The sequence below is a fragment of the Rutilus rutilus genome, assembly GCF_951802725.1.
Source record: "Rutilus rutilus genome assembly, chromosome: 3".
Taxonomy (NCBI): Eukaryota; Metazoa; Chordata; class Actinopteri; order Cypriniformes; family Leuciscidae; genus Rutilus; species Rutilus rutilus.
This window is the reverse complement of record NC_140211.1, coordinates 50,000,906-50,014,691: the sequence shown is the minus strand read 5'-3', so window position 1 is coordinate 50,014,691 and position 13,786 is coordinate 50,000,906. Positions and strand designations below refer to the sequence as shown.

Below are 13,786 nucleotides of genomic sequence, written 5' to 3'. Positions count from 1 at the left end.
TTGCTTGGCAACCTCTTGGAACTACATTGGCGGAGGAATAAATGTGTTAAAACGTTATATTTTTTGTTACTGGTGTTTATTTTATGAATAAAATAAATATTAAAATGAATATTTTTATGGAGTAACCGTTTTATTAAAGCAATAAGCCCCTTGAAGGCATGTTTTACAGTAAATTTAGAGCAGTAAAATAGTAGAACAGAATTAAGCTGTTCTAAATTCACTGTAAATCACGGCTTCGCGGGCCTTATTGCTTTATTTTAGTTTACCATAAATGATTGTCTTTATATTCGGCAGTATATTTGAACTATATTTCAAAGACACTCTAAAGTTCAGCTAATTGCATTTAATATAAATTTAAACTATAACACATTTGCATTTAAGTGTCCGAAAACATTACATTCAATTTACACTTAATTATATTCTTTTTAAGTATGTGATTTCCGTAATAAGTACTCTTTCGCTAGTATGCTAAAATGTATTTTTCTTTCAGAAGGAGTAGCTTATGTGTAGAGACATATTCATCTCACACCCTTAACATACCTTTTAAACTGTTTTCACATTGCAAACTAGTTCAACATTCGATCAAATGACAGTCACACTTAAAATAAAAAACGTAAAAAGCCTTTACAGCATTTTTACTATGATCAGTTTCCCTTTTTTGACAAATCACTGGTAATTATAATGAAATGAACCTAGTCTTGTGTCACCCTGAAGGGGTTTATTTTGCGACCAATTGACGGTACATTATCCCACAAATTACATGGTGGCTCACTAGATAAACATTAGACATGAAATATTGATTTGTGCATCAATCGATAGAGTGCAGAGACCAAACTAACCCAGCTATATAGAAAATCACTTGGGATGATCACTTACACTCATTAAACTACAAAATTCCAGTTTGTATACTACAAACAACTGTGTGTAATTTATACAAACAACTGTGATTATTTTACTCACCAAACCCATTCTCCTCATCACGTTCATCTAGGCTCACACTATGTACCAGGTAGGACTGATGGAGACTGACCAGCACATTGAGTTCTTCTGGTCCGCACTTGAGATGTTCACGCAGGAGGAGCTCAGCAAGTTCATCAAGTTTGCTTGCAACCAGGAGCGCATACCCTTCACCTGCCCCTGTAAAGATGGCGGCCCGGACACCGCTCACGTGCCCCCCTATCCCATGAAGATCGCCCCTCCAGATGGGGCCGTGGGTAAGTGTCCCAAAAAGAGATTAAAGTTTTCCATCGCTGTGACGGATGTCCATCATTTGGGTTGCAGAGAGGTCATGTGTGAGAAATCAACAAAGGCTTGGGGCACAAATGGTGTCATAATGAACAAAAGTTTCCTCCAAAATCCAAGATACGGGGGCAAGAAATGCCTCATACAACTTTAATCCCTGAGTTTAATTGTTCAAAGACATGTATGAGATCAGTGCAGATCAGGGTCAGAAATTGCTTGCCATCAAAATGCCCCCCAAATTCAAGATACGGGTGCAAAGAAATAAACGAGATTAAACAAAATTGTGAAAAACACAATTAAACGAAAACAATGACTGTTGGGATTAAATTGAAATGTGAAAATGAATGAAAAGATTGTAGCATTAGGGTGAATTCAGGTTGATTCGGACACTTTTTCCAAGTCATCTCAATGGCAAAAAGTGTCCCAATCACCCTGAATTCACAGATCTAAGATTTATTTTTACACATTGTTTTTTATAGTATCAAGCATTAAAACCAATCACACTTTTCTGTTGTGCATATGAATGCAATGGTCAGTCAGAGGCATTTACATTAGTCACCAGTAAAGCATGAATGTTGCACTCTCTCGAAATCATGAACAACAAAGTGCAATTCGATGCAAGTAAGAGGTTTATTTGCAGTTTATTCAGCTTCAGTGATGAGAATGGGAGTTTTTGCCAGAGTGCACTTCTTTAATGGGGAATGCTATTTGCTCTTTTTTTTTTTATATATATAATTTATTCACAGTTTAAATAATCATTTTGTTTTTCATACTGCTAAGATAACCAAGCTGAAATCTTGATTTGTAATACGTAAAAATGCTATTCTAATTCATAAATGGTTCTCAACTTGTTTAGTCTTTTGAAAAGGCACGTCATATTCTTGTAAGCTGCACAGACGTGTTTAAAAAAAATAATAATAATGCATTCTATTAATCAACATTAATAACGATTGTTGATTTTAAATGGGTATCGGGTGTAGCCAAGCTTCAGATATGTGGTTTCACTCCCAAAAAGCAAAAAAATAAATAAAAGCACTCTAGGAGTGTTCAATCTACTTGCAGTTTTTAAATGCCCCTCTTATGCTTTTTCAAATATTACCTTTCATGCAGTGTGTAATATAGCTGTCTGTGAATGTAAAAAGTCTGCAAAGTTTTAAAGATCAAAGTGCAGGACAAAGAAATGTATTGTCTCCTAAAAGAAAGAATTGATTCTGAACTGCCAAAATAAGTCATCAGCAATTCCAGTTTCACTTCCTGTTACATACCTAAAAATTTAACAAATTTGCATAATGCCCACCTATGGTCTTCACTGACTGCCCGCAAACAACGTCTACTTTGACCTGCTCTCAAGCACTGTTGTTGTAGCTGGGGCCTGGAAGAGTTTGGTTTGTGTTGTGGACATGTCATGTGCATGCTTCAAAAGGATGAGGACTCGTGCTGGAATTGATACAGAAAAACCGACGCCATTGTTCATCACTGTATCAAGCACTGAGGAAGCCTCTGGAGCTGAAATTCAGATTTGCTACAAGTCGTTTAGTTTCTAACACGCACTTTTAGTCTTAGACCAATCAGATCAAACTGGGCCGACAGTGCAGGCTGGTGGTAAGTAGTGCTGGGTATCGTTTTAATTTTAACGATTCCGAATCTGCTTCGATTCCAAAATTAGGTTTAAAAAAACTTAGATATCATTCACATTTATTCTAAGTCGAAGACTTAAACAAGGAACTTTTGTCTATGGTTTAAAAATGCCTTGGCAAAAACAACTAGCCCTAACTAATATCAATTTTAAAGCATTATTACAGACAAGAAAACACTAATTAAAAAAAGAAATAAACAAATTAGCAATTGCACTTGTAAATACAACTGAACAAAGATACGATTGAAATAAACGGTGTTATAAGATTTTCAGGTATTCAGGTACAGAAATAACACTGCACTTTATGAATAAAATATACATTACAAATATAGTTACAAAAGTTATTCAGTCAAGAACAGCGAGGGGAATTTTCTCTGTCTTTTGTAGTTTGATTAATGTTATTATAGAGACGGCAACAGGAATATTAGACTGCTGTCACTTTAAGATCTGCACGGATCCAATATACTGTTACACATGTGTTTTCGAGGACATTTTGACTTATTTTTCTGTGTATTTGTCAGTTGATACGACTGAATCTTTGAATTAACTGTTTTCAGACTCCGTTCAATGTAGGCTATATTATGAGAAACTTAAAGTGTTTTTGACCTTGGACGCTCGTAAACCTATTGTAGGAGACCTCAAAAACGAATTAGGAACCATTAAAATAGCATAATAGGGGCACTTAAAGTGTTAAAGAGGTTCACTTAAAACAAAATATTGTTTACTGTTTTAAGATAAAAAAATAAAAAAAGTTATGTAGATGGTTGACTATTTGTATAACTAAAAAGTGTATCAACCATTGCAAAAAGTATAATTTTTGAAAACGGCTTTGAAAGGACACACTGGCAATAAAGAAGCTGCTCTAAAACAACATCTTCCTTTAAAACGCTATTGGTCTCGACCATTTAAATAAAGAAATGAATATGAAATGCTTCAAACCCCGCACAAAACGTACTTTTGAGCAACTGTTTTTGAAGGATTTGCAGTGCCAGCGGTCCTCCCCCTGATTAATATCACAGTATTTCCCCATGTATGAAAAGTCATGTGATGAAGTTTTTAACCGTTTGCTTTTCAATCTGTCGTAGGCTCACCGGATTTGCGCTACATTCGTGTGGAGACCTGCATGTTCATGGTCAAGCTGCCCCAGTACTCTTCCCTTGACGTGATGCTGGAGAAGTTGCGCTATGCTATCCACTATCGCGAAGATCCTCTCAGCGGTTAAACTTCACCCGCTAGTCAACCCTGCTGTGATTTCTCAGAACCCCCGTCGGCCACGTCTGAGACTGTCACCACGCAACCTTAAGTGATTACATCAGTCCTCAGTTCTTTTTCAAGAAAGGAAAAACAAACAGTCATGAAGGAACTTGAACAGCCCAGACCAATTTGCCTTTACAAAGACTAGCGCTTTCGCGTGGAGGGCAGTGAGTTTGACAGCAGCTCGTGGTGGCAGAGAGTAAGCCACACTTTTATAAAATGATGTACATATGCTGTCCATCAACAAATTTAAAGGAAGTGGCACTGCAACTGCTTTTCTCCCTTTTTAAACATTTAATCTCTTTCTTCCTCTCATTTAACCAGTCTGTCATCTTAGCATTCCCTGTGTGCCTCAACCACTGCCTTCTCTCTGTTAGTGACAGTGATTGTTGACGCACATTCATTTAGAGAGATGCTGATTTCAGCCTTGCAAAGGACTTTAACATGCAGATCAAAGTTATACTTGCATCTTTCGATAACAACATTTTGGGTGCACCTCATGAAAATGGTCAAGAACATATCCAGGTCAAAATTAGAATTTGCATAAAGATGTTATATTATTTTTTGCATTTGTCCCACTCCACATCAACCCCTAATTCTCATTAACCTAATGCATATATATATATATATATATATATAATTCCCATTACCATAAGCAAATCAGTTTTTTGATGTTGTTTTAAATTAAAAGCATTGACCAGGCAATGCACCAGACACTTAATCCTCATGAATGTAATGGCAAAAAAAACAACAACAACAATGGTTTTAAATTATGCTTCATTTTCTTTATGCCAGAATATGTTCTTGACAGATTTTGTGAGATTAACTCTTAATTTAGAGGCTTGAAAGGGTTTATGCCCCCCGAAGATTCAAATATTTCATGGAAATATTGATGCTACAGGCTCTGTCCAGGGACTAAAAGTACGCATGTGGTCGAGCATATTTAAGAATCTGAACTATAAATGGCAAGATTGCTTTACGACACAAATATCTGCCTATATTATTAAAGGTGCATAATGCTGTTCAGGTCTGTATCTGAGGTAAGTCATGTTCAGAAACAAAGCTATATAGTAATATAAAGAGCAGTGAATTGTATCCATTTTCATTTTCAAGTGGTTTCCGATGCGGATTGCTGTAAACTGAATGCAAGATCCTACCTGCCATGCTCTTTGGTTTGGAGTGGTGCTAAGTTTATGGTCTTGTTTGCCAAAACGACATTCATTCCTTACATACTTTTAGGTTGCCAACTACATTACCCAATGGCACTGTTGCAGTCAGTTTTATTGCTTTTGAGGGATGATTTTGCACCCAATACTCTAGTGCATGGAAATGTCTATTGAAGATACCCAACATTTACAGTCGAGTTAGTTTGGCAGGGTTTTTTTTTTTTTTTTTTTTTGAAGGTCTATATTTTACCCCCTCCCCTCCCAAAGAGAAAATGTTTTTTTTTTTAAAAGCCGTTTTAATTTTTTTTAAATCTCTTTTCTGTGTCTTTAAAGATAATACTGTTTGGAAATTGAAATATAAATTGGATGTTCTTTATAGGATTTCCTATTCTTTCTTGGAAATCAGTTGTAACATTTCTAGTGAGCCATTTAATTGCGTTATGAGTTCTGTAATATATAGCCATCATTACAAACACACTTGATGCTACTATAGATGTACTTCATTGAAAATATCAGCATTTCAGCACTATAATAGGGTTTTGTGGGTGTGCGTATTTTTATTTTTATTATTATATTAATTTTGAAATGGTTAACTGCTGCTATCAAAGGTAGTCTCTTCATTTTTCTTGCTGTCTTTTTGGAGAGGAGTAGGTGAAGTCTATGAAAAGACATCCGCACAAAAAGCTGAATGCAGTGAAATATGTGTTGTACATTTACTTGATATTTATTACAATTATTTATGACTGCATTAACTTTATCCAGTCTTACCTCTGCGCGTATGGAACGTAACACTGATGAGTGAATGAATCTGCAGAGGTGTTGAAGTTCAGGAGTTTCTGTGTCACAAAAATAAAATATTGATGTATTACAGAACAGTGGTTTCCTCTGTCTTATGTCAAACTGTGCTGTGTTTCAGTTGATCACCTCTATGAAACACATTTATCTTGGTTGATATCAATGGTTTAAATAGAATGATTTTTTTCTACTTTTAGATGACCGTGTAATATGGCAGCTTATTTCCGCCACGGAATAAAAAATAAAAAGCTGATTGCGACTTTTTATCTCACAGTTTTGACTTTTTTTTAAGTCAGTTGTGGTATAAAAGTCACAATTACCTTCTTTCTTTTTTTCAGTGGCAGAAACCAGCTTCCCTGCAGTTATGATATTTAGTTATTGCATTCAATGTATTTGCTACATATCTGCGAAAATTATCAGTCTCTTAGAAGTTTTCATTCTCTATTTGTAAAGCAAAGGTTCTTAGTTATTGGCCTACGGCTATTATTAATATTAAATAGGTAACAATTTACAATAAGGTTCATTAGTTAACTACATTAGTTGGCATGAACTAATAATGAACTGCACTTATACAGCCTTTATTAATCTTTGTTCATGTTAATTTCAACATTTACTAATACTTTAATAAAAATCTTGTTAACATAACATGAACAAACAATGAACAGCTGTGTTTTTATTAACTAACAAGTGTATTACTCATGGTTAGTTAATATTAGTTAATACATTACAATAAGGTTCATTAGTCAACATTAGTTAAAGTGTTACCATTAAATACATATAAATTCTTATAATTCCGCACTATATGTTTAAACCATTATTATGTGCACATACTTGGAAAGCAACTGTGAAAATACAGATATCCAGAAACGATATTTAGACCTAGCCATATGGATAAACTGATTTCAAATAATACAGATCATTTGAAATCAGTATTTTCAGTATTTAAACATTATTTAACGCCGGGTTATTTTAGGTAACAGCACAAAAAGTATGTTAATAAATTAGGCTTATTTGAACGAACCTGGACTGGATGTCTCTTCGAGCGCTTCACACTCCGGTCCTGTGGGTGGCGTGAACGCTCCTCTCTACGAACCTTTGTGTCCTGATTATGTGTCTGGAGGAAGTTATTTTTTCATCCCTCACAGTGTGCTTCCGGCACGTAGTTTCTCGCCATGGCGATGACTTTGAATCGAGGGAATATCGCGGGGATGCTGCGGCTTCTCAGGACCGCTGGAGCGCCTTTATCAAGAGCCACGACCAAACGTCTGTATGCTTTTATACAAAAAAGATAAATTGTCTGCACAAATCTTTTTTGTTGTTATTAATGTCCATGCAATGTGCCATGTGAAGAGTTGTTTCTTCAGTTCCTTGTCAGTTTCAACTTTTTTTGGTGGGAGTAAAAACATTTAAACGTATTTTATTAAAAGCGAATGTTGACTTTTTCTGATATTGAGGTCAAGAGCTTATTGTAATTTTTCAGAATTATTATGGACAAATGTCAACAACAGTAATATTTCTGTACAACAGTATGATTTGCATCTGATAACACCATATATATATATATATATATATATATATAGGCTATATATATATATAGGCTATATATGTATGTGTAGCCTATATGTAAGTTACTGGTAAAAAGTTTGGAAACATTACTATTTTGAATTGTTTTTAAAACAGTCTTATGCTCATCAAGCCTTTATTTATTTGATCAAAAATAGAGGGGGAAAAAACAGTAATATTGGCAAATATTATCACAATTAAAAATAATGTTTTATTTTATTGTATACTTTTATACTTTAAAATATAATTTATTTCTGTGATGCAAAGCTGAATTTTTATCAGCCATTTCTCCAGTCTTCAGTGTCTCATGATCCTTCATTCTAATATGCTGATTTTATTTTTATTTATATCAATATTGGAAACATTGTGCTGCTTGATGTTTTTATAACTTGTGATACTTTTTTTCAGGATTCTTTGATGAATAAAAAGTTGTATTTAAAATAGAATAAGACTTTTGTAACAATATAGCCTACACTTCTGTTCAAAAGTTTTATTTTTAATAATTTTTATTAAATTGATTTAAATTGATGAAAAAGTGATAGTAAAAGTTTATATTGTTAGAAAATATTCGTATTTGAATAAATGCTGTTCTTTTAAACTTTTTATTCATCAATGATCCTGAAAAAAGCTTCAAAAAAAAAAAAAAACTGTTTCCAACACTGATAGTAATTGAGTATCAAATCAGCATATCAGAATGATTTCTGAAGGATAATGTGAGACTGGAGTAATGGCTGATGAAAATTCAGCTTTGCATCACAGAAATTAATTACATTTTAAAGTATATTCAAATAGAAAACCATTATTTTCAATTGTAATAATATTTCAAATAAATGATCAAATAAATGCAGGCTTGAGCTCATTTTAGGAGATTTAAAGCTTGGTACCATGCATGCAGTGTTATTATCAGATGTGATTCATACTGTTATATGTACAGTACACACACACACTCATATATTTACACTAAAAGGGGTATCAATATCACTAATATGGTATCATTGAAGAAAACAGGAGACATTTCTAGTTAAAAAAAACATGCATATGTAAAGATGTGTATATAGCATGTGAGGTTAAAGTGTGTATCTACATCCTGTGTCAATGTTTTCAAGCTGTATAACTGGCTAAATGGTCACTGTAACTTACAGGTGGTTTGGTTCCTGCACTGACCCGCTTTCAAAGCTCGGCAAGCATCATTTATCCTGCAAGGTAAACATCTTCCAGTGTGCATGTCAAAAATATATAAATTAAATGTATATATATATAAAACACAGGCCTGTTCAACTGGCAGGTCGAAATGTACCATCAGTACCCACTGTAGCCTATTTCTGCCAAATTGATTTCTTTGTAATGGTTATATATATATCACCCTAAATGATCCTGTTATCTGTTAATGGCAGCTTTTCATTGACAAAGTCTGGTTCGTTCTGCATTACACAAAGAATATTTTCATTTTGTTTGACTTGTTGATGAAGTTGAATAGCCCTGACTTGAGATATTTTCATAAGTAGCGTAATATTCTTATTCAGGTTGACATGTATCTTATTCGAGTGCAATTCATGTTATGTATCTTTTGTTCTCGCCCGTGTTTTGTGTTTTGAATGATGCTGTACAGTATGTGCACTACAGTGACATCAGGAGGCCTAACCTAGTGGATTGTGCTTTCAGTTATGTACCCCCGACATCACTATCCAGACCGCCGTGGCCTGAGCTACCAGTGTTTGATCCTGAAGAAGAGGCAAAAAAGCATCAAGGCAAGTGGGCTGGTCTGAGCTTAACCCCCCCCCAAAAAAAATTCAGCCTTGTGTCGTTCCAAATCCCTAAGACTTTCGTTCAATCTTCGGAACGCAAATTAAGTTTTTTTTTATGAAATCTGAGAGATTTCTGTCCGTCCGTCGACAGCTGCGCAACTGAAACTTTTACGCTTCAAAAAGTTCATTAAGATCGTAAATCTATCCAACCCATGTGAATTGAGCGGTTTATTCAAATTTTTCTAAAGAGGCTCGATCGCTTTATATGAGGAACAGATTGAATTTAGGCTTTTATTCTCATATAAACATTGACCAGACAGAAGCTCAACCGTATATGCTTGACACGCGAGAACAAACCTCATTGGTTCTTGCAGAATCTCAAACATGCTGTGTAACACGAGAATGAAACCTCATTGGTTCTTGCAGAAGCTCAAACATGCTGTGTAACACGAGAATGAAACCTCATTGGTTCTCGCACGTCAAGCAATCGTGCTTGAGCTTCTGTTTACCACAACTGATGTGTGAGTTGATGAATGTTTATATGTGAATAAAAGCCTAAATTCAATCTGTTCATCATAGAAAGTGATCGTGTCTCTTCAGAAAATTCTAACTAAACCACTAAATTCATATGTATACCATAATACATTTAACACCATGATAAAAAAAAAAATTCCAGGAATCATTAATGAATAGACTGTTCAAAAGAACAGCATTCATTTGAAATAGTAAAGATACTGATAAGTATAATGATTTACAAAAGATTTCTGTCACCTTTGATCGATTTACAGCATCCTTAATGAATACAACGATTCATTTCAGAGACCGTGATTAAGATTGAATGGGATAGTCTTTGTGATTTCCATTCATTTCCTCTTCCACCTTATTTTCACAGTGGTTGTAGAAAAGGTAAAGGGCCTGATTGAGAAGGGCGAGTATGGACGTTTGTTTGCTGTAGTTCATTTTGCTGGCCATCAGTGGAAGGTGACGAATGAAGACCTGATCCTCATCGAAAACCACATCGATGCAGCATGTGGCGACAGGATAAGAATGGAAAAGGTTCGACCTCGGCTTCACGGTTTCTCACACATTCATGCACTGCATTCAGATATTCTTACAGATTTACATGAATTTCTGTGCAGCTTATTGAACTAGAGATGCACAGATTATTATTAGTCTTCCGTTGGACATTCTTTGGATGAAAACCTATTCTAGTAGTCCCTGGAAACTAAATCAAGACTTCGTGACAGGGCATAATATGTCCTCTTTAAATCTATAGTAGCCTAGCTATAAAATCCAAACTAAAATCAAACTTTGACAATTCTTTTGCTAGCATTTCTCAGTTGAAACCCACACATTTTATGGAAGACAAAATGCCATTACACCTAGGCTAAATGTATTTATTTCCTTCATTTTGTTTTTGTTAACTTTCACTTACATGCAACACAGAATTCAATATTTCTATGATAATCGGATGTTTTCATAGTGCTAATGCTTCTTTTTTGCAGGTGTTATTAGTTGGAGGAAGTGATTTCACTCTTATTGGAAAGCCACTTCTTAGGTAAGATATAAAATAAAATGTATTTCTAGTTTGAAACAAACAAACACATTTTTTTTTTTTTTTTTTTTTCAGAATTCATGAATTTCTGTTGAGGAATCATTGAATTCTTGATAGAAATAACGTTTTATTTTAAGTACAGTGCTCTGCACCTATCTGGTTTTCAGAGTTTTACACATTTTTGACATTGTTATTTTGGATTGTGGGTGTATGCAGATATGGTAGAATGGACAGAGTTTGGTGCATTTTTCATGTTCTTGTGTTGGTGATGTTTTTGAGTGCTTTGATAAACCTGCCTAATATAGTCCTTATAATATTACTTCACACAGGGACACTGGGTATTTATAAACTACTGTAATAGAAACAATTGTACTCTGCTGTTTGGGATCTATAGCCTTTAAAAAAATTTTTTTATTAAATAATACTTTTATTCAGAAAGAACACAAAAAACTAATCAAAAGTGACAATAACAAAGAAGATTCTATATCAAATAATTTTTGTGTTTGGGGGGGAGTTGTGTACTTTTACAGAGCCACTTAAAGGGACATGGGAGGGGTGAAAACTATTTTTCAAAGCTTTCGCATTCTTAAGTCCAAGTTAAAAATAAAACTCTATGAACCACTCTGTTGTTAACGTACAGAGCTGTCTGAAACACTGTGCCAGCGGGACATTAAACAGGAAGTGTTTCTCCAAGCTCACAAGAACGCAAAAGCTTTGAAAAATATTTTTTCCTCCCATCCCATATTTTTTACACCACTATGTCCCGTTAGGAGCTCTTTGTGGTTTTGACACAAATATGAAGCCGCACAACTGTTTTCAACATTGATAATAATAAGAAATGTTTCTTGAGCAGTAAATCATATTATCTAAATTCAGCATATTTCTGAAGGATCATGTGACACTGAAGACTGGAGGAATGATGCTGAAAATTCAGCTTTGCAGCACAGGAATAAATTACATTTTAAAATAAATTACAATAAAAAAAACAGTTGTATTAAATTGTAATATTTTTTTTTTCTCAATATTTTGAGCACGAGAGACTTTTTTCAGAAACATTAACGAATCTTACCGACCCTAAACTTTTGAACGATAGTGAATTTCTTTTATTATTATCATTAGGCTATAATTTTTATTCATTCATAGGTTTTGTTTGAAAATCTGATGACACTTTTTCCCACCACTCTACATAACTGCCTAACACATTTTTGTTTTTACAAAGCGCTCTATTATTTTCTGTGGTAATTAACTGCACGATCCATCTTCTGTCAGTAGAGTTTATGTTGTATTAAACCTGGAACAGGGTTTCTGCGGGTCTTAAAAAGTCTTAATTCGCCCTTCTACAAATTAAGGCCTTAAAAAGGTCTTAAATTATTGCAGAAACTCCTAAATTCATTAAGTCATTGCATTTAATGCTGCATGCAGTGCAAAAAAATGAATATCTTCCTCAGTATTTTTGTCCTGTTTTCCAATACAACGATCTTAAATTAAGATGTAAAGTCAGTGGGGTATGAACTTGTTTTCCCTTTGAATTAAGTAGATTTTTCTGAGCCCCTTGGCAGGTATTTGTTCTTGGTCTAATCATAAACTCACTTAATTTTGATCAATTTCACAGAAAACAAGACTTCATTTCTTATATAATTTAGTATTTGCACTGGAAAACGACAACATTTCTGAAAAAACACTTTTTTTGCAGTGTTATCAGAACTTACAGTTGTTATTTGTTTTGTTCGTAAAATTAATTTAAAAAGTAATTGAGATCAGAAGTTGTATTTTGAAATTGAGTTTTGCTAATACGACTCATTGTGTTTCTGCATCGACTTGTACATTTTGACAAGGGTCAGTTCACCCGAAAATGAAAATGCTGTGATCATTTACTCACCCTCAAGTTGTTCCAAACCTGAATTAATTTCTTTCTACTGCTGAATAATTTTTTTTTTTTTTTAAGAACTTCGGTAACCAAAGAATTGATGGATCCCAATTGACTTCCATTTTTTTTCCCCATAATATGGAAGTCAATAGGGTCTTCAAAACATCTTATGTGTTCAGGAGAAGAAAGAAATTCATACAGGTTTGTCGAAGTGTCTGTTGCCCTCTGTCGTGAACTTGTCGGTGGGGTGTGAATTGGCCTTTAGATTTTCATTGCTTGGTCTTTAAAAGCTCTTAAATCTACCTCTATGAAACCCTGAGGAATATTGAAGTAATGTCCAGTTTGATCACATCTCTGACGTGTCTACACTTGTCACAGTCTCCGTCTGTTCTTTTGGCCCTCAGCTGTGATTTAGTTCAAGTTCACGCTACAGTCATTGAGAAGACTGAGTCTTGGCCGATGGTTCACATGAGATTCTGGAAGAGGCATCGATTCCAAAAAAAGAGAAGTATGCAGGAATTTAATTGCAAAATATCCACTCAAATAGATTTTTAGTGTATTATTGTTTGATATTTTCGCCAGTGCATTAATTTAACTTTTCTCTTCTTTTTTTTTTTTTACAGCCATTATTCAACCCCAGACCGTACTTAGGATCAACACCATTGATGTTTTACCAAGACTGTTTTAACCCGTTGCATTTGCTAGTAAAAACATGCCATTTCTGTGAATCAGGAATGATTGTTCAGGTTTCACGCTTAAGACCATGTAAATAAAGTTTTCAAATTTTGTCTTGAGCAGTGAGTTGCTGCCTATGGTTGTATCTATTGTATGTCACAATAAATGTTTCCGTGTCATAGCATTGGTCCTTGAGTCTGTTGACCGTGTGTATTCGATGATCACTAGTGATGGCAAAATTAAGCTTTCTGAAAGAGGAACAGATTTATTAAAATGTGATCGATGCCA

At 34.5% G+C, this 13,786-nt stretch overlaps 2 protein-coding genes across 6 annotated transcripts in view; both read left to right on the top strand.

Annotated features, from left to right (window-relative positions):
• Nucleotides 1–6,169, top strand: part of hectd4 (HECT domain E3 ubiquitin protein ligase 4) — an 83,488-nt gene extending 77,319 nt beyond the window's left edge. For all 5 annotated transcript variants that reach the window (XM_084404634.1, XM_084404633.1, XM_084404632.1 and 2 more), the window contains exons 75-76: nt 992–1,214; nt 3,964–6,169. In XM_084404634.1, the coding sequence (XP_084260760.1) occupies nt 992–1,214; nt 3,964–4,100 (360 nt within the window). In that variant the 3' untranslated portion in view covers nt 4,101–6,169. The remainder of the gene's footprint in view (nt 1–991; nt 1,215–3,963) is intronic.
• Nucleotides 6,170–7,131: 962 nt separating this feature from the next.
• mrpl21 (mitochondrial ribosomal protein L21) lies at nt 7,132–13,677 on the top strand. Its single transcript, XM_084406024.1, has 7 exons — nt 7,132–7,356; nt 8,799–8,859; nt 9,319–9,404; nt 10,294–10,457; nt 10,907–10,959; nt 13,228–13,331; nt 13,447–13,677. The coding sequence occupies exons 1-7, from the start codon at nt 7,266–7,268 to the stop codon at nt 13,509–13,511; spliced, it is 624 nt and encodes a 207-aa protein (XP_084262150.1). The 5' UTR covers nt 7,132–7,265; the 3' UTR covers nt 13,512–13,677.
• The last annotated feature ends 109 nt before the right edge of the window (nt 13,678–13,786 follow it).